Source organism: Plectrocnemia conspersa, unplaced genomic scaffold (assembly GCF_051122295.1).
Source record: "Plectrocnemia conspersa isolate PC_06_02 unplaced genomic scaffold, ASM5112229v1 ptg000010l, whole genome shotgun sequence".
NCBI classification, from domain to species: Eukaryota; Metazoa; Arthropoda; class Insecta; order Trichoptera; family Polycentropodidae; genus Plectrocnemia; species Plectrocnemia conspersa.
This window is the reverse complement of record NW_028277174.1, coordinates 23,439,961-23,466,037: the sequence shown is the minus strand read 5'-3', so window position 1 is coordinate 23,466,037 and position 26,077 is coordinate 23,439,961. Positions and strand designations below refer to the sequence as shown.

The 26,077-nt window shown below is 30.9% G+C and overlaps 5 protein-coding genes across 8 annotated transcripts in view; 1 reads left to right on the top strand and 4 right to left on the bottom strand.

Moving 5' to 3' along the window:
- LOC148231080 (uncharacterized) overlaps positions 1–651 on the bottom strand; it is a 185,317-nt gene extending 184,666 nt beyond the window's left edge. Inside the window, exon 1 of the mRNA XM_088195860.1 lies at positions 492–651. Within this exon, the coding sequence (XP_088051986.1) occupies positions 492–545 (54 nt within the window). The 5' untranslated portion in view covers positions 546–651. The remainder of the gene's footprint in view (positions 1–491) is intronic.
- A 184-nt stretch (positions 652–835) lies between these two features.
- Positions 836–5,245, bottom strand: LOC148231079 (uncharacterized). 2 transcript variants are annotated; one of them, XM_088195864.1, is made up of 12 exons: positions 5,165–5,245; positions 4,771–4,817; positions 4,477–4,688; positions 4,168–4,278; positions 3,965–4,083; positions 3,804–3,904; positions 1,872–1,943; positions 1,675–1,804; positions 1,341–1,450; positions 1,203–1,275; positions 973–1,078; positions 836–894 (listed from the first exon to the last, which is right to left on the bottom strand). In XM_088195864.1, the coding sequence occupies exons 3-12, from the start codon at positions 4,658–4,660 to the stop codon at positions 854–856; spliced, it is 1,047 nt and encodes a 348-aa protein (XP_088051990.1). In that variant the 5' UTR covers positions 4,661–4,688; positions 4,771–4,817; positions 5,165–5,245; the 3' UTR covers positions 836–853. The 2 variants fall into 2 exon arrangements, with proteins under 2 accessions (XP_088051990.1, XP_088051989.1); XM_088195863.1 differs by lacking the exon at positions 4,771–4,817.
- Positions 5,246–7,049: 1,804 nt separating this feature from the next.
- LOC148231078 (uncharacterized) lies at positions 7,050–8,256 on the bottom strand. The gene is made up of 4 exons (XM_088194058.1): positions 7,907–8,256; positions 7,710–7,848; positions 7,550–7,645; positions 7,050–7,485 (listed from the first exon to the last, which is right to left on the bottom strand). Exons 1-4 carry the CDS (start codon positions 7,984–7,986, stop codon positions 7,369–7,371), a joined length of 432 nt encoding a protein of 143 aa, XP_088050184.1. The 5' UTR covers positions 7,987–8,256; the 3' UTR covers positions 7,050–7,368.
- A 1,019-nt stretch (positions 8,257–9,275) lies between these two features.
- Positions 9,276–10,601, top strand: LOC148231077 (zinc finger CCHC-type and RNA-binding motif-containing protein 1-like). Of its 3 annotated transcripts, none has more exons than XM_088194476.1 (5): positions 9,276–9,496; positions 9,564–9,743; positions 9,802–9,940; positions 10,005–10,100; positions 10,165–10,601. In XM_088194476.1, the coding sequence occupies exons 1-5, from the start codon at positions 9,384–9,386 to the stop codon at positions 10,279–10,281; spliced, it is 645 nt and encodes a 214-aa protein (XP_088050602.1). In that variant the 5' UTR covers positions 9,276–9,383; the 3' UTR covers positions 10,282–10,601. The 3 variants fall into 3 exon arrangements, with proteins under 3 accessions (XP_088050602.1, XP_088050604.1, XP_088050603.1); XM_088194477.1 differs by having other exon boundaries at positions 9,372–9,496; positions 9,592–9,743; XM_088194478.1 differs by lacking the exons at positions 10,005–10,100; positions 10,165–10,601 and having other exon boundaries at positions 9,278–9,496; positions 9,564–9,739; positions 9,802–9,918.
- LOC148231076 (NAD(P) transhydrogenase, mitochondrial-like) lies at positions 10,596–20,246 on the bottom strand. The gene is made up of 19 exons (XM_088194475.1): positions 20,054–20,246; positions 18,082–18,255; positions 17,860–18,014; positions 17,641–17,781; positions 17,448–17,570; positions 17,196–17,383; positions 16,743–17,103; positions 16,472–16,675; positions 16,324–16,404; positions 16,106–16,251; positions 13,372–13,460; positions 13,107–13,305; positions 12,872–13,038; positions 12,296–12,803; positions 12,079–12,235; positions 11,676–11,780; positions 11,487–11,606; positions 11,328–11,419; positions 10,596–11,256 (listed from the first exon to the last, which is right to left on the bottom strand). Exons 2-19 carry the CDS (start codon positions 18,237–18,239, stop codon positions 11,107–11,109), a joined length of 3,144 nt encoding a protein of 1,047 aa, XP_088050601.1. The 5' UTR covers positions 18,240–18,255; positions 20,054–20,246; the 3' UTR covers positions 10,596–11,106.
- Positions 20,247–26,077: the final 5,831 nt, after the last annotated feature.

Sequence of the window (26,077 nt, the reverse complement as noted above, 5' to 3'; positions counted from 1 at the left end):
CCAGTGGGGGAAGACACCCCCAATAAAATTATGCCTCCACCTGCCCCCCCAATGACGTTCCTGTACTGTGGAACTACGCGATTTGAGCTTCTCAAAACCCCACTTCGTGTCTAGAATGTCAATTTCGTTCATGGCTAAAACGGACAATCAGCTAGATAATGAGGTTAGATTGAGGTCTTTATTGCGATCGAAAGCTGAATATGATTAATTATAAACGGAATAAAAATACTCCACCAAAGGATCGGCGATATCTTTATAACCATCGAAAGTTTCTCCATCGCGATGCATTACTGTCGGCACAGACTGTACGCACCGGTTACGTCACCAATAAACAATGTGTTGTACTCGTTGAAATGCGCGTCAAAACAATGACATAGTTACGCTCGACAAATAGTTCTTATTCAACTGCAATAGAGTCGGAGTTGACTCTACCTCTGTAATATGAGCCATAGCTCTACTCCGAGAGAACGTATAAAAGGAGTGACACTTACTTGCATGGGCAGACTAACTTCCACAAACACACATATTTCGAGAGGCAGCAACATCCGATTTTCTAGAACTCACTATCACTTCCACGACAACTCTAGATCAGACATGACGGTCAGTAGTGTAATGGGCGACTTTTTTTCACGCCTTTATACAATGTCAGTTCACGAAGTAAGTATTACAAATGTTTAAACTCAAACAAAAGCATTTTTTTAAAAACAAAAATAATCTTACATTTTCAATTTTTGTTATTTCAGAAGTAAAAGTATGTAGGAAGAGGAGAGTTAATATGAATCTAAATAACTATCGCTCAGGCACTATTTAAAAGAGAATAATAAAAAAATGTAAGCAGTTGCCAAAGTTTTATTTATTCCCAATTCACAGTTCTTGTACAGTTGTCTTTAACTTCTGAAAACACAATAATTAATGATAAATTTTAAGTTCTGAAAGCACAATAAAATAATTCACATTAAAAATATTCTTTACCTTCATAATTCAATTTATTTATTTTTTCCATGTAGATTCGTTGCTTGGATAGGTGCTTTTTACCATTTTTGTGCACCAACATTTGATCGGATTTATTCACTGTTATCTGTATTTGCAAAAATAATAATATTTAGAGCTAAAGTCTATATGAACATAGGTGGCCGGTGAAACGTTGTTCACCAGCCACCTATGTATATGCGTATATAATATTAATAATAACAAATACTGACATTACATATAACGCAAGTCAGAGGCGAGACTGTAACTGTCTCTGTTGACTTTTCTTCTATAAGGTCCTTTTTCCTAAAATATTTTAAATTAAAAAAAAAATACTAAAGCATAGAGAATAAATAATAAAAAATAAATACTGATTTTCTTCAACTTCTTTTGACGATTTTAAGAATTGCGCCTTCTTATTCTCCAAGTGCCGCTTGCTTAATTTATGAAATATCATATAACTTTCTCCGCTCACTCTTATCTTTATTTGGAATAAGATGTCATGTAAAAAATCATAAAAATAGTTCAAAAGAAAATTAATCAAGATTTAAATGTACACTATTAGCTATAAGCATTCTAATACTTAATCTGCAAGCTGATCAACAGATAATGTTGTGTTATAGAATACTTAGGAAAAAGACAGCAATGAAGCAATTTACTACTTTTTCCCCTGACGTTTTTATTTATAAAATAATACATACTAACATTACAAACTTCGCAAAGAACCGAACCATCATCATATGATGGTGTTTGGGGTTGCTCTAAAATTATATTATTCATATCTTCTTCTTCAATCGCTTGATTTGCCTCATCTTTTTCATCAATTTGGGCCCGCCTAAAAAATAAAATACAGCTTTAAAAAAGGAACTTAAAACGTAAAAATGTAGAGATGAACAAATTACAGTTTCTGATGCAGTAATTTCAATTCCTCCGCACTAATGTTCGGAAATCTTGGCTTCTTTCCTTCAAGTAGGCTAAAATTATATATTTTTTCAAAAATAATTTAAAAAAATTAAACATATTATACATATACCAACGATTGGCAACCACTATTGCTCAAGTCGCTGAAATACTATATTGATGTAATCTTAAAAGATATTCCACCAGATAAAGTCGGCCCTTCGTAAATGTGAGCATTTGCCTATCAAGTGTGGCCAAAGATAAGTCCACGAAAACAAGGAGATTAAAAATGAATGTATTCCTGAGTTTAATAAAATAAAAAAATCCATTGACTAAATATCTGAACCGAGATTCTCGCGCCAAAATGGAAATGAAATCCCATTATCAATAAGTTAATGATTATGTATGTACCAATAAAATTTGGAATGTAAAATCTTACACCTGCAGACTAAATAGTTTCATACAGTGTCTAATATTTATTTTTCCAGTTCCTGGCCAAAGCCATCCACCTGGGTATTTATTTATTCGTTCTCTTTTTTATTTATTTATTTTTTAGGGCAAAAAAAAAACTATTTGTTTCTTATTAAGTTAGCTAGCACTTTTTTTTAATATTCATGTTACCTTATTAAGGTTTTTAACTAATGGGTTAGAATGATTTTTATTTCTGTCATGGTAATTTACTTTATGTTTATCGAACTAATCGCGTAAAGTGTCTATTTTTAAATCTTTATGTATATTTGAGTTTCGGACAAACCATTGAGCATTTGTCGCCATTCTTAGTGCAATATTTTGTTGCGTTTGTAGTGATTTCGAATAATTACGACTAAGTATACCTCCTCCGCATATGAAATAACTGGTCGGATGATCGATTTGTACAGGAGCAGTTTGTTTTTTACATTTAGTTTGCTCTTTCTGTTTAATAATGGATATAGACGAGCACGAGTTGATTTTACTCTTGAAGTTATGTTATTTATATGGGATTTCCATGTTAATTTGGACTCCAGAGTTAATCCTAAGTATTTGGCTGAATTTTGCCATTCGAGGCTTTTATCGTACATTTTTAATTTAGAGAGATTATTATTAGCATAGGCGTGTTATCTTCTGCGATTAAACATTACAGCGATGCTTTTGTTGGAATTTGCTGTTATTAGCCACTTATAGAACCACTTTTGAATAGTGTTGAGTTTGTTTTGAAGATGAATTATTGCACGATGGGGGTTTTTATAAGAGCATAAAATGGCGGTATCATCCGCGAATAGGGCAGTAATTACTTTTTTATATGGCTTGGAGAGAAAGTCGCTAGTAAAAATTGTAAATAATAATGGACTCAAAATTGATCCCTGCGGAACGCCTGCCAGAATAGGTCTCGGACTCGGTAGATGGTTTTCCAATTTAATTTTAAAGGTTCTATTTTTAAGAAAAGATTAAATTATTTTGACCAGTTCAGATGGAAATTTGTATTTTATAAGTTTAAATAGTATACCATCATGGTATACTTTGTCAAACGCTTTAGCTATATCCAAAAATACTGCTCCTGTTGACATTTTTTTATTAAAGCCCAACTGGATGTGGTTCACAACTCTATGTAGCTGCTGCATAGCCGAGTGTTCCATTCTAAAACCGAACTGCTCATTGGGTAAGATTTTATTTTCTATTACATGTTTTAATAATCTACGTTGGATAAGCCTTTCAAATATTTTACTTGCGACGGGTAGGAGGCTTATGGATCGATAGCTTGCGGGAAGAGTTAAATAGTTTCATATAAAGGTATCTTAGTATAATAATTACTACTTGTATTTCCGCATCAAGAGTCACTCTTTTTGTGAAAGACAAGAGGTTAGTAACAATGGAACAGGTGGGACGAAAACAATGCTATTGTTCCAACAAAACTTGTCAAAAGCAGGAATTAAAAGTAAAGTATCGTATACTCTTACTCTAGATGCAATTTTCCTTTGATATGTGCTTCTGCTTGTATTTTTGATATTAATGGAGCATTGCAAACTTCGCATAGTATATTCAATTTAATTGGTTTTATCTAAAAATGTACAATATATAAATATAAGAGCTTTTAATTCTATATTTTACAAATACATACATAAGGGGAAAGTAATTCAAGTGTTTGTGTAGGCATAGGTTTTTGGTATTTTTGAGCATCATATATCAGCCATTGTCGAATATTTTTCGAATGATTCTTACCCATATAATGCGTTTCAGCTACAAACAAATAAAATATGTATTTAAGTATTATTACAATTTATCTAAAATAAATATATGCTAAAAATAAATATAGATACATACCTAAAGAATCACTAGTGAATGTAATTCGACATAAATAACATCTCCTTGGATCAAATTGATTAATCAATTTTTCAGGTAACGCATCCAATAATTCTTTTGATAAGCCACTACCTTTTAAACAATATAAATTTAACTGATTATTACGTATTACACATATTAAAATAATTTTATTTTTTAAAAACAATGGCATAGCAACCGTGACTTGTTGACAATAAAAATTTCAAAATGCCATCCAAGTCGAAGGCCGTGGCTAACTTTCGCTCGATTAAAATAAAACTTATCAATATTATATTATTAAATATTTCATACCCATCAAAAACACAATAGCATAATCTCTATCGTAACTTGATTTTTTCATATTTTTTGAACATTGCACTTCTTTTTCTTCATCGGGAACAGTGTGTTCTATTTTTATATGGGGTTTAATGTATTCTCCTTCATAATCATCTCTCTTCAATTTGTATGGCCTTGAACGAGAATACTTTCGCCACATTTCTGTATCGCTATTGTTTACATTGTTACTACAACAACATACAAAATAACAATTTTAAAATTATGCAATTAAATAGTTTTTTAGATTAATAAAAAATATTACGTATTTACATATAAAATAGATGGAATAGTTTCAAGTTCGACAAAATCTGTTTTTTCTGTAAAAAATCATAATCAGTAAAATTTGTAACAATAATTCACTGTCTTGAATGGGTCGTAACATACCAAGTCAGCAAATTTTTAGGTAATAGATAAAAACCCATTAAAATAAAATAAATAAACCATGATCTTATACTATTATTCATAGTATACATAAATTCTTAAAAGTACGAAATTATGAACGCGTAGCGCAAAACCACTGCTAGCAAAATTAGTTATTTATAAAAAAAATTCAATATTTGAAAAAAAAAGCAATGAATTTTCATTTTTCATTTTTTAAGTTTGCCTCGATAAAATTGCAAATACCTCAAATTAAGACTAATGTATTTAATAAATGTAAACTAACTTAGAGGACCGTTGAAAATATTCACTTCGACGTTGGTTGTCTATTTTCCGTCAAACACAGCTTTGAAGCCAGTGTTGCCATGTGAGTGTAAATTATATAAATACATAAGTTCGCGAACGTGATCATGCAATGAAAACATAGCAATTACTTTTATAACGAAATTTAATATTTTTGAATAAATTTATTTTATTTAAAATTATAATTAGGCATTTAAATATTGATTTATTAAATAAATACTAAAAATATTATGTATTCTACAGTGTTTTTTTTTATAAAACTGCTATCATCTTATCATACTAAAAAAACTCATTAGGTGATTAATAGTCCATTTTTGAGGAAGATTATACTTATTTCTACTCTTGGAGCATAAATATCCGAGGTGACCTGTTTTCAGCTCCCGCAGTATCGCTAAATGAACAAAAAATTCGAGATTGTCTCTTTTTAGTGTCCTCCTTTGATATTTTCAAAACCTGTTCCCCATATTTTACGTAAACTTTTTAAGGCTATATTATGTCATGTAGAATTTCACCGACGAAAAATCTAAAAAAAAATATTTTGCTATTGCAAATTTAAATTTAAATAAGCCACAAAATTAAAATATTTTATATCAATTACATAGAAAATTAAATTAAATAAAGTTTGAAAAGAATGTACAAAATAAGAATTACTTACAGTCACACGTTTTTGAAAATGTGTCACTATTTGACCTCCTCTGACTAAATTACCACACATTATTTACCGTCGCCTTCAATAGAAAAAAATGTTACATTGCTTTTTGAAAGAATTGTCAGTGGAAAATAATCTATAACAAAAGGATTATATTGTGATGAATAATTCAGCTGACAAATTTAGAACAACAATGGTAATAGCAAATTAAAGCAGCAATAGGAAATACACACAATTGCCGGTGTGACGTAATAATACGCTGACTGGCTTGTAATTTAATGGATGTTGTTCCCTATTTTAATAATTATAAATGGACAAATATATTTGGATTACAAGAATGTGCTAATAAGAAAAACCAATAAATTTAGTTTTTACCAATAGTAAAAGAGTACAATTTAAAATGAAAATACCTCGGTGAATTATTGATTATTTTATTGTATATATTTAAAAAGAAAAACATAAAGTAAATATGAAAAAATAAATATTTTAACAAATAAAAAATAGAATTACGTAAATGTTACTGGAATGTAGCTAACATAGATGTTAATATGATATGGACTAATATTTATAAGAATGGTGTCAAAAATTTGCTTTGAGGAAAAATAATGAATCATATCAAATATTTTAAATAATAAAAACAAAACATAGTTCTACAGTCCTGCTATGTTAGCTAGGCGATACACTCTTAGCAAAAGTACAACAATTAACTGGACTTTAATTAATGTTATATGAACAACTTTTATTTGAAGCCAAATGTGTTATGGACCATTTGATATTTTTTGTTATTGTCGTCAGGTAACTTTACAAAATGTTCATTTAAAATCAAGTTACTAATGAATTATTATTGTAATTTTATTGCTGCATTTTACTCCGATGTTTACTGTAAATACACAAATTGTCATTGAATATGAAAATTATGATGTAATATTTTTTTAAAGATAAGATTACAAATATTTTTGACTATATAATTTAAATTAAATTGCTGGCAATTTTTTCATATTTAATATAAAAGTTGTAAAGAGAATAAGAATATGTATATTTTTATATGATATTTTATAGCTCAATTTCTCAATGTTTTTATAATTATAATATAGCATAATTTTTCACATTTAACAAAATTTGATATTTGTAAATGTTGAACATAATTTGTAATTCAAAATTTGATATTCAGAATTGCACGTAGATTTTGAAATAACAATTTTATGTAAATAAATATAAATTACTATTAATATTGTTTTATTTTAATAATAATGCTAATTAACTTACACAGGGATAACATAAAACACAGTAAAGATAATGATATTTAATTATATCACAGGTTCAGAGAAAGGGATCAGCGGAATTGTGACTGTGTGAAACAAACAGGAGTCCGGCTTAATGATATCTTGTGACAGAGATGGAGAGGGGGGTGGTTAAAAAATTCACGAAAAACCTGTGACATCATTTATGAAAGCTGCTTTAAGTCTAGTGGAAAAATAAACTGATAATAAAGCTGAAAATTGTATATCTTAAAGAAGCTATTGAATATCGTATCTGTACTATTCAGATACTTCTTCATCATTGAAATGAAAATCTTGTTTTATTCTCCTTTTTAGGTGACCCATCAACGACAAATCTTTATTAATATTCGCACTTTCGGCTTGGCCTTTCAATTTCTGAAAAACAGTACTATTTAGTTCTATAATTATTTAAATACAGATTTTGGTTACTGGAACTTACCTCAAGTTTCATGGCAAAGCTTAAAGTCTCCGTATCTACAGTTTCATCATTCTCGTCGTTATTATCATCAACATCATTTCCTCCATCTTCATCCAACTATAAATTTGATAGAAATATATTAAAACTTAAATAAACTTATAATACTTATTCAAACACGTACTTTTGAAGAATCCGAGTGTTTCTCTTTGTTTTTCTTTGGCGGCGGTTGTCTTTCGCCTAAATGATTCAAAGGACACGAAAAACTTAAATGGCCTTCAGTACCGCATTCATAACAAGAAGATTTATCTGGATACTCTCTTCTAAAATGTATATAGACAATAATATTTTAATCAAATTCAATTCCACAGTAATACATACTTGCGTATAAAGTCGACAGCCCCTTTGTTATCGACGGCAATGCCACGTTTAATTGGTCCGAACATGTCTTTGTTATCCATATCTTTAATATAAGTTAGAGTATCTTCTCTATTGAGGAAGATAATAAACGCTACGCCTCTTGAAGTTCTCTTTTGTTGATCGAGCAATAATGTCACTCTGATTAATATTAATACAAAAGCAGTATAACCATATGTATTTTATTTTATAATTTCTTTTTTAGTTATTATTTATATATTACTATAAAAATCAAATGCAACGTTTAAGTGAACGATTAAAGACAGTGCTTTGTTAAAATATTGACGTTTGGGAAAGTTGCCATCATTCAAAATGTTTTAACATAATTTATTCTTCTAATAAATAAAAAATGTTTTAAATATGCACTGATACCCAAATAATAAATGCGGGCAACCACAGTGGAGAATATAGGAAGTAAAAAAAAGTAAAAATATATTTGTTATTTTATGTCTCTTTTCTTTATTAAATATTTTTTTAAAACTATTTTGTTAATATAAAAAACTATAGAATCTTACACCAAAAAAAAATCAATCAAGTTAAAAAATATAAGTAGATTTAAAATATTATGTGACCTACACCAAATAAACTTGTATTAATAACATTAAAATTTATTTTTGTTACTAAATTAATTTGACACAAAGATAGAATATATTTTAGTGAAAAGTTATGTACTAGTTTTTACGATCTAAATAAATTTTAATTAAATAAAAAATGCTCAAGAGCTTAATACTAGTCGTAAAAAATTTCACAACATTTTTGTTCAGTTCAGTTTAATAAATTTAAATTTGGTGTCCATTGAAATAATGAAGTATTTAATGCTCGCTCTTTACTTTATGAAAAATCCCTGTTGATGTATGAGAGTTTTAAAATATATATTATGAATTCTGTTTTATCTTTGTTGCAACAAATTTTCCATTTTTACGACGGTTAAGCTCTCAAGCATTTTTTTATTTAATTAAAATTTCTTTAGACTGTAAAAATCAGCACATAACTTTTAACACAAATAAATTTTATCTTTGTGGCAAATTAATTTGGTAACAAAAATATATTATAATGTTATTAATACAAGTTTATTTGGGGTGGGTCCCATAATCTTTTAAATAAACTTATATTTTTTAAACTTGATTGCTTTTTTAGGGTTTAAAATCTTTAGTTTTTTATATCGAAAAATATTTAATAAAAAAGAGATACATAAAATAAAAAATGTATTTCTGCTTCTTTATATTTTATTGTTGTTATTGTTCTCCACTGTTGTTGCCTGCATTTATTATTTGGGTATCGGTATTTAAAAAAATTTTTTATTAATTATAAGAGAAATTAAAGTTGAAACTTTTTGAATAATGGCAACTTTCACAAATGTCAAATTTTTAACAAAACACTGTCTTTAATCGTTTACTTGAACGTTACATTTGATTTTTGTAATAATATATAAATAATAACTATGAACAATACACTTGCTCCGAGTAAAAGCACGGTTTATGCATCAAATTTCCCCTTTTCACTCACGAACAACGATTTTCATCAGATATTTAAAAAATATGGACAAGTAGTCAAGTAAGTAAGACAAAAAAAATTAATAAAAAAGATATTAATATACCGCTTTTGTATTAATATTAATCAGAGTGACAATATTGCGCGATCGGCAAAAGAGAACTTCAAGAGGCGTAGCGTTCATTCTCTTCCTCAATAGAGAAGATGCTCTCAATTGCATTAAAGATATGGATAACAAAGAAATATTTGGACGTACGATCAAATGTAGCATTGCCGTCGATAACAAACGGGCTGTAGACTTTATACGCAAGTATGTATTACTGTGGAATTGAATTTGATTGAAATATTATTGTCTATATACATTTTAGAAGAGAGTATCCAGATAAATCTTCTTGTTATGAATGTGGTACTGAAGGCCATTTAAGTTATTCGTGTCCTTTGAATCAATTAGGCGAAAGACAACCTCCGCCAAAGAAAAACAAAAAGAAGCACTCGGATTCTTCAAAAGTACGTGTTTGAATAAGTATTATTAGTTTATTTAATTTTTAATATATTTTCATCAAATTTATAGTTGGATGAAGATAGAGAAAATGAGGTTGATGATAATAACGACGAAAGTGATGAAACTGTAGATACGGAGACTTTAAGCTTTGCCATAAAACTTGAGGTAAGTTCCAGTAATCAAAATTCGTATTAAAATAATTATAGAACTAAATAGTACCGTTTTTTAGCAATTAAAATGCCAAGCCGAAAGTGCAAATATTAATAAAGATTTATCGCTAATGGGACACCTAAAAAGGAGAATAAAACAAGATTCTTATTTCAGTGATGAAGAAGTATCAGAATAGTACAAATACAATATTCAATAGCTACTTTAAGATATACAATTTTCAGCTTTAATATCAGTTTATTTTTCAACTACATTTTAAGCGGCATCCATAAATTATGTCAAAGGCTTTTTGCGTCCCCCCCCCCGCTCTATGTCACAAGATATCATTGAGCCAGATTCCTGTTTGTTTCACTGCTGACAATTCTGCTGACCCCCCTCCCCCTAAACCTGTGACATAATTTATGGAAGACACCTTAAATATCATTATCTTTACTGTGTTTTATGTTATCTTTGTGAAAGTTAATTAGCATTATTATTAAAATAAAGCAATAATAAAATTAATTTATATTTATTTACATAAAATTGTTATTTCAAAATCTACATGCAATTCTGAATATCAAATTTTGAATTACAAATTATGTTCAACATTTACAAATATCAAATTTTGTTTAATGTGAAAATTTATGCTATATTATAATTATAAAAACATTGAGAAATTGAGCTATAAAATATCATATAAAAATATACATATTCTTATTCTCTTTACAACTTTTATATTAAATATGAAAAAATTGCCAGCAATTTAATTTAAATTATACAGACAAAAATATTTGTAATCTTATCTTTAAAAAAATATTACATCATGATTTTTCATATTCAATGACAATTTGTGTATTTACAGTAAACGTCGGAGTAAAATGCAGCAATAAAATTACAATAATAAATCATTAGTAACTTGATTTTAAAGGAACATTTTGTAAAGTTACCTGACGACAACAACAAAAAATATCAAATAGTCCATATCACACTTGGCTTCAAACAAAAGTTATTCATATAACATTAATTAATGTCCAGCTAATTGTTGTACTTTTGCTAAGAGTGCGTCGCAAGTTTTTTTAGCATCGCCTAATAACATAGCAGTGTTAGGCCTGTAGAACACTGGATTATCGACAGCGGCGTAACCCACACCCAAAGATCTCTTCAACACCACGACCTTTAAAAAATAATTAAAAAATCAAATAAATGTATAAATTATTTATTACATACTAATAAACAATAAATTACCTGTTCAGCTTGCCATACTTTCAAAACTGGCATTCCAGCGATTGGTGAATTAGGATCGTCTTCAGCGGCACTGTTTACTGTATCATTGGCACCTAAATACAAGTATTAAATTTAAAACATCGTATTATCATATTATTTTAACAATACTATAAAACTCACCAATAACCAGGACTAATTCTGTTTCTGGAAACTCAGTATTGATCTCTTCCATTTCGAAAACGTCATCATATGGAACACCAGCCTCGGCGAGAAGTACGTTGAGTTGACCAGGCATACGACCTTTAATTAAATTTGATTGATTATAATTTAAGTAAATATCTTTAATAGTGTTAAGTATTGTTACAGTACCAGCAACTGGATGAATTGCAAATCTAACTTTCTTTCCACTTTTCTTCAGCATGCCTACGAGTTCAGCGATGGGGTATTGAGCTTTTGCGACACAGAGACCATAACCTGAATAAAAAATATAAAATAAAATGAATATAAAGTAGGGAGTTCTCAAGGGATGTGTTTAGACTGTGTGTTTATTTAAATATATACAATAAAATGATCAGTAATTCATTGAGTTATTTTCATTTTACATTGTACTCTTTTACTATTGGTAAAAACTAAATGTATTACTTTTCCTTGTATTTTTGTTAGCACATTCTTGTAATCCAAATATATTTGTTAATTTTTCTATTTTAGAAGTATAAAAATTTGTTCCAATACTTCATTGTAAACAGTTATCCGTACGAGAAGAAAATATTACCTGGAGTGATTATAATAGAGCCAGCTCTGTTTATCATATCAGCGACAGAATCGACGTTCATTTCAGTATGAGTAGCTCCTTCGGGGCGGGCGGAACTACCACTCGTCACTACGCCATAACCTCCCAAGATGACATTCGGTAGAGATCGGTTCATTGCCTAAGAAAACCATACATCGAAAAGAATCATCTTTTAATATAATATAAAATAAAAGCTTACCTTGCACATGATGTAGGACAAAATGGCACCGGAAGATCCAATCAATGCACCGACGACGGTCATCAAAGAATTGTTTAACATGAATCCTTCGGCGCAGAGTGCCCATCCAGAATAACTGTTTAATACTGTGATAACTACAGGCATATCGGCGCCTCCGATAGCAGATGTGAGAGTGACTCCCATTATCGAACTGAGAACAGCAGTCGTGCCGAGTAAAGGCAATCCGGGTACTTCTGGCATTGCCAATAAGGCAGCTCCGCAACCTAAGCTTCCAGCGAGGAGTGACGCGTTGAGGACATGACGCCCAGGTAAAAGCAGAGGAGCTGACGAAAGTACACCTTGGAGTTTGCCATAAGCCACTAACGATCCGCTGAAAGTGACGCCTCCGATGTATGTTCCCAGGAATAGAGCAGTTTTGATTGCATTGGCAGCCGCATCGGAATCCATAGCCGGGAAGTCGTGCATGTACGTGGCCATGCATGTCAACATAGCGGCCATACCAACCAAACTAAAAAATAATTATATGTTAATTCTACTTCTATACGAGATAATAATCAAAGCTTAATTAAAACACACCTGTGAAAACCGGCTACCAATTGAGGCAAATCTGTGATATCAATGCGTTTAGCGATGATGGCTCCGAGTCCTCCACCTATGCCTGCAGTAGCAGCCATTTGGCACATGACTTCAAACGAAGGGTTTAAAATGCCGAGAGTGGCAGCAATACCACCAGAAACTCCAATCTAAAAATTAATATAGTTTTTAAGCAAATGATATATAAGTATATAAACATTAAAGTAATTCATCATACCATTCCAAGATAGTTTCCTTTGCGAGCAGAACCTTGCGAGCTCAGACCAGCTAATGCTCCGACACAGCACAATGAAGAAGCAAGGTATGCCATTTGATGAATTTCGGGGTAACCTTGCATGGTAGCTACCAAATATCCTCCCATGAAACCAGCCGCAGGAATGGCATATAAGCCACCATACTCTTTGGGATCTGTAGGTCTAAAAAATTAATTTATGAGCACAACACCTTACAAAAAAAGTTGAATGATATGAACCTAAGCATACCTTTTGAACATGTCCAACATCCTTTGCGTGACCAAGAAACCGCCAAACACGTTCACAAATGATATGAGCGCTGCTGTGCCCGCCAACATCTAAAACATTAGTTTATGTTATAACATTACCACATTGATTGGAAAATGAGAATTGAGTCATTAAGTGGCCTAGTCACATTTCATGGTAATTTTTTTCATCATGAAATGTCTATTATAGCAAAAATCCTTCAAGAAATTGTAAATATTTTGCTTGTAAATAAATATTGATTATAAAAACAATAAGAGAGAATGTTGCTTCTGAGTAAATTAATGATGTCAAAATAATGTGTATTGAAGGACCGACACCAAGAACTCTTCTCTATAGAATTTTTTCCAATGAAGTAATGAATTTTTTACTTTTTGAGTGAACACCATTTTGCAAATAAGTGGCATATTTTTTTTTATCAAGCTAATTTGAGATATTATAAAGAAAAATTCACATCGATCTGATTAAAACAAAGTTATTAACCGTTTACTGAAAAATTCCAATTTTCATCAATATTTGTATGGCTGACGGACGACAAAATAAACTATTTGTTTTAAATTGTATTTGAATTCAGTTTCTATTTCTTAACGTTTTTCATTATTTATTCTTTTCTGTAGGATTTTTTCCAACGAAGTTATGAATTTTTTAGTTTTTTGAGTGGCCACCATTTTGCAACAGTGACATTTTTTATTTTTTACTAGACTAGCGCCAAACAATTTTCGGTGGTGTATGTCAGAACCTACAAAACGCATGCCACAACTAAAAAATGGCGCTATTATAACCAGAAATATGACTAATATAACTAGTCCTCGCGAATTTCGGACAGACGATGTAAAACCCTGAGAGTAAGAAATCTCAAATATAAAATGGAGATCACTAAGACCAAACATTTTTATTCTATTGAAACATATGGTTAAGAAACCCATTGGCATTGTTATGCTTGACAGACTTTTTCATTCATTCGCGTAAAATAATCAAGAAGCCACCACAATACTCATTTATGAATGAAGGAGTACATATTAAAGAGGCGAAGACTGACCATATATCATAATTGGACCAAATAAGCCTTTACATTTGTCCAAGCTACATGCAGAAAACATATAAAAGGGTACGCAAGAACTTGGAATTCATACACATTAACTCATTTGAACAAGGCTAAAACATTAGCTTTAGAATCAACATCAACTATGCTCTCAAAGTGACCTGCTACACCAGTTCGATTCAACTGGACTATTCCGCATTACACATTACTCAATGTCCATATATTCAGTAGTGTTACCCCATGGGTTTCCGTAAGCCTGTTATTATAAGTCAGAAAATTCATGTAATTTTTATTAAAAATTTAATTTATACGAAACTTTTAAAATTATTTTCGACGATAACAACTTTGAAAACATGTTATAGTAGATTCACATTCGAATAAATAGCAGGTAGGAAGAGAACCTTCTATGCGTAAGCGAAGTTAGCTGTTAGCCATTCAATGTGAACAGCACTCATTCTTTCAAAGTAAGAAGTTATTAACTATAATATATTATCCTAGTATTACATAAATATAGTAAACCGATTTTGATGCAACTGTAGCAAGCAATATGGAGCTTAACGTTGTTGTGTTGCAACAAAACTCAGAAGTCCGTGTCAATTGCAAGCTAAAAATAGTTCTAGATAAGTGTTCTATAAATATGCATGTACTCAAAAGTTATCCTTCAATAGATTTCACCTAATATTCGTGTGACAAAACTAAAATATTAGCAGTGCCATCTGTTAGGCAACACATAAACTACAAAAATATTTATTCACAATTTTTTCATAAACGGATCATTTAAAGGCAAACTATGCAACGAAATCAGATACTGTGTTGTTTACTTTCACAGATGTGCCTGTATTAAGAAGTATCATTTATTGGTGAACTATTAAAAAAACATATTTATATCCTTGTTAAGCTTTTTTTGTGGTTAAAATTGCAATAAATATGAAGCGCTTGCGGTGAGATACTTTTCCTTTCGCTCGCTCACGTGTTAAGTGACGAGAGTGAGAGAGATAAGGGAGTGCGTTACATGTGTTCCGCACACGCCCTTATCTCTCACTCACTCTCATCACTTAACACGCGAGCATGCGATAGGAAAAGTATCTATACTGTACGCGCCTGATAAATATATAGGTTTGATTTCATAAAAGTGATTTTTGGAGCAGATATTTACACATACGGATTCTACAGTAAATGGTGAACACAAATAAAAAGTAATAACTTAAATCCAATGTAAATTGAAAGAGCTAAAAATATGTTAGCGAAACACTATAAAAAATGTTATATGCGCAAAAAATCGTCAACTTTTATGTAATAACGCTCATGCGCGATCGGCGTGCAGATTAAATGTTAACCAATATATCAATATATTATTTACCTACATATTTATACTAAAGTAACAAAATTATTTGTTTCAATACTTTTTTTAGTTTTATGGAAAGAGATTTTTCAGATTCTAATATTTTTTTAAATCTGTACTTTAATAAATTATTGAGTCACTTGTGATATTAAATGTATACAGAATGTCTGCTGCAATGCAACTATTCTTATAAAATCTTTAAAATAAATACAATATTAGTGTTTTTATACTATTTTTTTATAGGGATGCTGCAGGTACAGCTCTTTGGACGAACAATTACTGATCGGAACCAATCTTTACTCTTATTTGCAACCAATATAGTTATAACTTCTTACTTGGACTGGAGTTTGCGGCAAATAGCTTCCGCCCATCAGAAGTAAGCCACCAACTGCTGTTATTCCAGAAATGGCGTTGGTGACGGACATCAAAGGCGAGTGCAAAGCTGGAGTTACTCCCCAAACAGTGTGATATCCAACAAGACCTTAAATAATACCCAAAAATAATCAAAACCTGTAAGTCAATAAAAATCAACCAATTAAAAATTGACTTTTACCGGACAGAGCGAAAGTCGTAGCCATTGTGGTGAAAGCGGGATTCGGCGATACAATTCCAAGCCCCAACAAACTTCCCAATCCTAAGAAATTATTATAATTTTAAAAAGATTTGGCTTCATTTACCATAAATATTTTAGCCTCAATTACCAGAAGTCAATACTAAGGTATCCTTCATTCTGACGTTGAAAGGATTCGGTGGCGGAGGAGCCACTTTTACGGGCTTGGGAACGACAGGTGCTGTTGCGAGTTTGGGAGGTGGTGGTGCAGGCCACATCATCTTTCCTTTGTGCAAAATGATACTTCCTCGTGTTACTTCATCGGCGAGATTGATATCGAAATGTTCAGATGCGCCTGTAATATAAGTTATATTAAAAAAAGCACAGAAAAGCCAATATGTTTCACCACCAACTATAAGTACCTAAACTCAACAGGAAGCCAGAGATGTTATTGCCGTAAAGAGTGGAAGATTGTGTAGGCATTCTTGACGGTAAATCAGTGAGACCGATATGTGTTACTCCGTGAATTTGAGCAATTTCTCCAGGTTTTGTCGTTTGAACGTTACCACCGGCTTCGGCGGCTAAATCTACTATTACGCTTCCAGGAGCCATGTCTCGGATTGCATCTTCGAGGATCAATAGAGGAGCTTTCTTTCCAGGGATGAGAGCAGTTGTGATAACAACGTCGGCTTGACGAGCCTCTTTACCGAGGAGTTCTCTTTCCGCTTTCATAAACGCATCGCTCATTTCTTTTCCGTATCCACCGGCAGCACTTCCATCTTCCTATAATATATAAATACAATGTTATTACTATATTCATAAAAAAATTGTATATATAGATATATACATCTGGATATAGATTCAAAGATCATTACTTGCATGTCCATTGTCACAAACGTGGCTCCGAGTGATTCGATCTGTTCTCGGACAGCAGGACGAGTGTCGAAAGCTCGCACGGCTGCACCCATACATCTAGCTTGAGCAGCAGCTGCTAAGCCGGCAACTCCAGCACCGACAACTAATGTTCTGCAAGGAGGTACTCTACCAGCCGCTGTCATTTGACCTGTAAATAACATTTATAATAATAAAACAATTCTATATAAAATGTATTATAATAAAAGTAATACCGGAGAAGAATCTTGGAAAATGGTTCGCAGCTTCGATAACAGATCTGTATCCAGCAATATTGGCCATTGAACTTAAAGCGTCCCAAACTTGAGCTCTGCTTATTCTAGGAATGCAATCCATTGCTGAAATTTTTACGCAATTAATTATATAATCATGCATATTACAGTAATACTTTAAATAAAAGACAATCACCAAAAGCATTCATCTTCTTATCTGCCATAAGTTTAATGAGTGCGGCATTTTGAGCCGGATATAAAAACGAAATCAAAGTTCCTTCTTCTCTGAAGAGTCCGACTTCTTTATCATTAGGCTGGCGAATTTTTAATACAATATCTACAAAATAAAAATACTCTTTTGATATTTTGCTATGATTAAGAAAAACACATACTTTGGTACTTAGTTCTTACATACCTGATTCAAAAGTTTTATTCGTATTTGTAACAGTCGCGCCGGCTTGTTCGTATAGCTGGTTAGAGAATTTCGCTGCCATACCAGCATTTTCTTCAACCGTTACACTGAATCCCTTCTTTACGAGATTGCTCACGATCGTCGGAGTTATGGCAACTCTGGAAATGCATTATCAAAATACTTTTGTATAAAATAATTGCAATTAATATAATTATGCACAAATACCTTTTCTCGTTGTTCCATGATTCTTTAGGCACGCCGACCGTTAGTTTCGTGTAAGGTGTTCCTGAAGGTGGAGCTTTCGGAGCCGACTGAGATGCGTACAATCGAGCCAAGCCTCTTCGGGCGTGGAACAACTTTTTAGCTCCGCACATGCCACACATTTTAAAGTATTTTTATCTGCAAACAATAAAAAATAGTATCAGTACATTAGAGCAAAATAAAAACACGTTGATAAAATTTTAAGAATAACATGCGTAAGTATACAATATTTTTTATGATTAAACACACGAAATATACATAATAATAGGTATTAAAGATCAACATTTGAGAGTCGTTCAGCTTCAAAACCGGCAATAATAAATTTATATATTGTTGAATTTGAAGCTGTTTTGATTTACATATATATATTTTTTTATAATCCGAGGCCCTGTTATACAATTTCATGTGGAAGCATCCTTAAATGTTATAAAGCTCGTTTTTGATAATGCAAAAATCGTCTTAAAAGAACATATGTTTTAAATGAGCATTTTTCCAAGTAAGGACTTTTAAAGGGCTAAGCACTTGTTGACGTTGAGTCATCAATAGTAAAATTCTAAGTAATGTAATTGAAAAGTGCTAATACAAAAAATGATGTAGATTAAGAAGAACCGTTTACTTACACTAAAGATATGAATAGAAAAACGATAATGAAAAATTACTAAATTTAATTATATTCCACAGTAATACTTTAGATAAGTTAAATATATTTAAGGTTAAAGACCCGTATTTAAAAGACTAGCTGCATTTAACTTTTCTGTCTTATGTTAATGTTTAATAAAATCAAACGGTAAAGGCAATCAGAAAATGAACTTTATTTGTCTGTCAAATCAACAGTAGAGTATTCATGAAATCTCAACTGTCAAAGTAATTAGCGACTCTAATTAAATCTCAAAAATCTGTTTTATAATATTTATAATTATTGCAAATTTTGTGTAAATCTAAACAATGGCTCTTGAACTGTTTTTACTTTTAAAAATATTTTTACATTTATTTTCATCAGTGGGATAAAAAATAAATTAATTTGACTATAAATCAATTAAGCTTTCGCTATTGTCAGATGCTTGATATTCTTATTCAACCATTGCATACGTTTTATAGTAATAAAATGTGTATTAAATAAAAGTGTATAAAAAATAAAGCCCAAATAGTAATAAAAGAATATGATGACAGACAGCAGACTGTAAAACTATTTTTTATTAAATTTTAATGTGACCAGCTCTCGTAGCAATTTCTCCTCTTCAAGAAGAATTTGGAGATGATGGCCTTTGAACAAAAATTTTCGTGATGACCTTTTTTCAGGTTCCATAGCAATTTGTCCTTCTTTGATATTTTCAAAATCTGGTCACCTTAATTTTAAGCACATGTATTTATTTGATACGACTGATGTAAGTTAACAAAGTTTTTTAGCTATGAAAATGTAATATATTTGTTGCTTCATAATAAATATATAAAATCAACAATGTCCATCACTCGTGCGTCTGCTAGCTGCGGTACCTCGCGACAGTGAGCTGGTATAGGTAGTAACAAATGAATGTATGTATGTACTTTTGAATAAATAAAAATACGACACTAGCGCCACCGAGTGGCGTTATTTAACAATTTTAGCCACCATTATCAAAAAAAATACGACATGAGCGCCGCCAGGCGGTGATATTGAGCAATACTATGTCCCGCCGTTTTGCACAAATTCAAAAATGATCCTCTTTAACTTATAAATACATACTTCACCTAAACTTTCATCATATAAAGGTCGAACGTACGTATTAATAAATCGCGAACGCTTTCGCTAGCACGTTGACAATAATAATACGATCGACGTGCTCCATTGTTAAATGTTAAACATAATACAAGCCCCGCACTTCCGGCTGAAAATTCAAAGCTCCACTGAAAGTTAAAGGGTACTCGCTTTTATTTTTAAGCAAACACGTGCATTTACCTATCTTTGACAGCGGAATTACGTTATTTCAGCCAAAGCTGAATCGAAAGTCTGTCTTCGATGGCTATATACAGATTATAAGCCTGCGCCCGAACGTTAAGTGCGCGCTCGGCGGGAAATTTGAGTATTTTTCAGCGTTGCGAGCTTAAAAATGAGCGGCCCGACCTACCGCGAACGCTGCTCGGGCGCGACTGAAACAAGCGCGGGGGAGACGGGGCGGGAGGGAGAGTACGAAGCTACCGTGACAGGTGGCGCCCCTGGTGGGATGCGGCGAACTAATAATTTCATCCCCAAGGGGTGACCCTTTGTTATTATATTAATTTATGGAATAGCGCCAAATTGTATTACTTATTTTATATCGCAAATACGAATTGATCATAATAAATTATTAAAGAAACTCAAATCTTCTTATCTCTTATCTATCACTACTATAAATTAAAATTAAGTTTCTCGTCTATCTGTATATCTGCAGTCCCCAATCTATCTGCGCGCCTCATACCCTTATATTTATGAAACGTTAACCGCAGGGACCTCATTTCAGCTTTTTTCATGGGGGGGTGGTGGAGGCAAAAGATGGCCAAATTTTCAGAGCTTATGAAATGATTTTCTCTTATGGAGAGAATTTGAAAACGTTTCATTCATTTCTTGTTTTAGCATTCAGCTGTTGGTGCAATGTTTGATGATCTTATTTTGAAGCCTGTTTTTAATAATAATACGCGGAGCGCGACTAATCGCTACACCCCCCCTCCCGCTATTTTATCTGCGACAGCCTAGGTAGGAGGTCAGACCTACTGAAGCGAAAGCCAACTAGGAAAAGGTCGTAGTTGCTAATGAGCCAAAACTCCGAAGTCTTACGCAACAACCAAACACTATCTACCTATGGCCCTACCTAGCTCTAATAGTTCAATACTGGGATTGATCCATATACAGCACTCTCTGAGTTCCCTCGTTTATTTCTCTGTAATTATTCACAATGCCTATATATACTCTTATATTATGTATATATACTTTTAAAGAGTCAGCTGTAATTCACACATGTATTTATAGTGTATCTGCCGGGTTTAGTATTTATACTATAAAACAGAAAATACATGTGTCTGTCTGTATGTCACAAAAAGAGCAGCGACGTGTCATTTGAAAATGTCATTCTGGCTGACATGTCTAGGTCAACTGTGCTAATTTTAATTAACTTTCAAATTTTATTTATTATTATAATGAGACGATTACATTCTACTGCAAGACGTGCCAATGGAACTGCTGAAGAAACTGAACAGCGACGTACTGACGACCGATTACGTGCTACTGAAATAAATACAATGAAATAAATTTGTAATAACAGGATGAATAAAATATTTTTTTTTGACAAATCTTTTGACGTAGATTTTAACCAGAAAAATGTATGTAATTTAATGAAATACTATAAATCTTAATGAAGTAGAACTATTTAGTTGCTAACTTTTGTCTTCCCTCCCTCTTGAAAAAATCTGAAATGACGACCCTGTTGGTTAGTCTATTGAGAAATAATCATTACTCCAAGAATCATCAAAATATTTTTTTTATACTACCACGTATTTTACAATTCAATTAAAAGAATTATATAAACATGTAAAAAGTAATGTTGCAACGGAAGAATTACAATAAATAATGCATCAATCAAACATCTCCAAGCAAATTAATCAAATGTAACAGTGTTTAAGCATCATATAAAGAAAATAACTTAAAATGTAAATCAAACATTTAAATACCGTTATAAATGGAAACATTTAATAATAATATATTTTTGCGAAAAATAATTGTGTCCAAGATATGCTCATCATGTTTAAACACATGTCATATGTATTTGACCTTAAAAGAACTAGAAGTTAATATAGTTTATGAGATTATACTTAAAAATAATATCACGTTAACAATAGATAGATATGAACGAGTTTTCGTTTAATAGTTTGATTTATCATCGTAATTGTTACATAACGATACTTTTATTTACTTTCATTTCATATTATATCAAGTCCATTGTAGAACAGATCATCAACGTAAAAAGGTCAACCGAACTGATAAATCGCACACATGTTTTCAAGCAACGCGATGCTCTGGAAATGTTAATGTAGCGAAACACGTGCTATGAATTTGCTAATTTACCTATTGCAAAAATATGTTACAATTTTAGCAATTTAACTTGAACTCGACCTAAAAATATGCCAAAAACCGGGACAGCTTACAACATACCTAACGAATGTAAAATTGTATTCTTCAGAAACTTTTTTAATTTACCGTAATTAATTCTTTAGTGGATCACAGTTGCTTAGATTGCAAATTCTAATCCACTTTTATATATAATATGAAGGGTAATGCTATCTTTCTACAGACACATAGAACATTCTTCGTATTACGTGATTAGAATTTTGCACAGCTGAGTACCAAAGTTTCAGTAATACCTTTTTATAATGCAAATATGATACGAAGCAGCGATTGTCAATACTATATATGCATATAAAAGGTTTGAGCAAAAAACGAGTCTTATCTACTAAAAGCAAAGCTTTCAAGAGTTGTTATAAAATGAAAGCAGGCCATATGTTCGCGATAAAACATAGTGAACAGATCGTAATATGACTTTGATTATGTTTTATCAACAATAGGCACGAATGTTAAAAAATAAACATACGTTCTTAAATGTATTAAGTGTGTCTAACCAAATTTGATTTTATACTAGATATTTTAGTAACTTAAATTATAACGTTTTGCTTATTAGCATATAAATATTATCAAGGCTATCAAAAACCACTATCAAATAAAGAAAATTGTTGATAACCAACAGATGTTGATTTTGTATTTGATGTATAAAACCTAAAGAAGGCCAAAATTATTAATCAAACTTATGGGCGACGACTATAAATAGTCACGTGTGTAGTTCATAATATAAGACATTTTAAGATAACATATTACTAATTTAGTATTAAGCATAACCTCTCATCAGATAATAAAGTAGGCTACGCGAATTGCATATACAAATGTAAATGTTCTTTACTAATGCTACTATTATAAACTTAGATGTTTTAATGAATAATATTATAATAAATTAGTTTGAAAGTTAAAACCAAAATGTTGTTTCACATAAGTGACTAAATTTTGAGTATGTCACTCTGTGCTTACATTCATTACATTCACACCGATATATACATACGTCTAAAAATATTTAAATACCTAAATGTTCAATTAAATTGATGTTGGTATGTACAGGTTTTGATTCCATTGCTAAATAACATTAAATAAAATCACTTGAATTTCTGCAAAATGTCAAAATTTATATTTTTTAATTCAACTTGTAAACTAGAAAATGGTTATAAACCTGCAACTTGTACGTAATTTTTAATCTTGTAATGAACGTTCATATAAAAAAATATTTTCATCTTAAATTTTAAATTAGATAATATCACTATTAAATGAATCTGCTTCATAACTTCATCAATATTTCCACCGTTCTAATATGATTATAACAGTCCCACATAAAAAAAATGAACTCAATGTATGTTTGCATATGGAAAGAACCTGTAAATATTGAGGTTACTTTATAGCAACAAATTAAACTTGAATTTATAACTATGAGTTTGATAAATTTTATCCAGTACAATCGATATGTATATTGTTGTTTATTTTGCTGATAGCAGTAAAATATACATTAAAACACACTTTTCATTTATAAATATAAGTGTAAATTGTGTGTTAAAGTGACCTAGAATAAATTAATCTAATAAAAAATTAGAGGCGTTATATACGATAATATAACTATAAGTCATTTGACGTTAATTAATTTAGCTAATATAGGCATGAAAATCTGCAAGTTGTTTAGTGCTTGAATGGAGTGTTCGTACAAAATAACAACACTCCGTCCCAGCCCTCGGGCGTATGACGTCATCCCTTTAGGCTGGCGTTAGCAATGTAACGGCATCATTAGGAAAACATTTATACCTCTATATTGTTTTTTTTTCTTTATACCAGTGCTCCCAAGATTTTCTTACACACAACATACAAGCAAAATATTTTTTTTAAATAAAATATTTATGTATGTATATAAAAATATGTGTATACATTAAAAAATCTTCTTGTTTTTTATTGTTATTATTATATTTTATATTGATAAACATTTGGTCATATATTATACATATGTATGTACATACATATGTGATGCTCAAATGATAAAATAATATTTGCTCACAATAATAAATACTTAATTACGTTATAATAAGCGATAAAACCGATCTACTTGACCTTATTCTTAATATATACTCATACTACTAATTATTCCACAAATATTATACTCCACTTCAATAATTTATTATTAATATATATATTACTCATTGTTAATTCATTCTTCATGTGGTTTTAAGGTTTAAATAATCACATGCTAATCAGAATTCATACACCGTGAGAGTGAGAACAATACTCTGAGGGCGTTTAACTTTTAACACAATGCAACTTTTTTATATATCCATGCTATATCCAAAATGTAACAGGGGGTTCGTTGAACTTCCAGGAACCGGTTCAACTCCAGGTTCAACAGGAGCAAAAGTTGCAAAAAAACAGGAGCGAATCTTCAAGGTCCCCAGACCTTAAGAGTCAATGCTCCATCATATCATCGTTACTTGAGTCATCGGCTCGAATTTCACGACGTTAATGTAAATATCGTAATTTTATGTTTAATGCTTGAGCAATGAAAGATCAAACATAATATAATTATTATGGACTGAAAACAGTTAACTAACCCTCATCTGCCCGCATGGATACTTTTGACATGGCAAGTTAAGCACAAGAGATACTAGAATTTTTGTTGAATTGTATTTAGAATAATAGTTTTAAGACCTATACATCAATTTTTAAAAATAGATAAATTTATATAACTATGTAGCATCGTAGTGATAAATAATTTCACAAATATTCAGTGTATAACAGGATAGTAAACCACGATACATGTTAAATAAATACTAAAAGGTACGTGTTAAGATATACCTTTATTTATCAAAATATATTCGTGCTTTTAGTATAATTAGTATTGGATTTGTATATAATTAGTAGATCGCCACTTCTTTCGGTCGTAAATAAATGTTAAACAAGTATTTCTAAAACTGTTTTTACTCTACATAAATATAAATAAGAACTATAATGTACTAACAATTAATTATTTTACTATAAAGTATATTAATTTTTCGATTAGGTTAGCTATCCGGTATACGATGTTAGTTATACAAAAAGCACATGGCACGCACGATTTGAAGAAAAAATCAATTCGCCAAGAGTTATTTTTGCTGCGTGGATTATAAATCTTAAGACTTCCTACATTTTTTTTTATAGTTTAGCACAGGTTATAATTAAACTTACCGGTTCTTTCTTGTTCTGCTATCACGCACACTAAACGTTTGTTTAGAATGATAAAAAAAAATGTAATTATCATATTATCACCAGAAAAATATAAAAAAATAATCTACCGTTGCAGAATATTATATAATAATAAAAATACATTTTTAAGCAAAACTGCCTGAAAGCAGATAATACACAGTAAACGTTATATTTATTTTTAAGAAATAAACATTAACATATGATAAAGGTGGACACAAAAATAAACTAGCAAGTTTATTTATTGATTAAAATACAATTTTTTATGAAGGAACTACCAGATGGCTCATAGAATTGTTCAATCCCTAAACAGGGGTTGTTTTTTTCAATGCCAAAATTAGGGTGTGATGAAGTTCGATGAACCCATTTTTTGGCATGATCAAAATTCGACCTAGAAAATTCTAAATATAATTTAATGTAGGTATGATATTGATAATATAATTCACGATCTGCTCGCGATAATGAATACGAGTTTTGAGCATAGTTATGTATTTAATGTAGTTGTATGTATATAAAGTTAACTATATATGTACCAACAATTAATACTGTAAATATAATATAATAATAAAAAATACAAAAACATTTTTCATCATTAACTCACTCTGTGGTTAGTAAATGTATTGTACAAAACATACA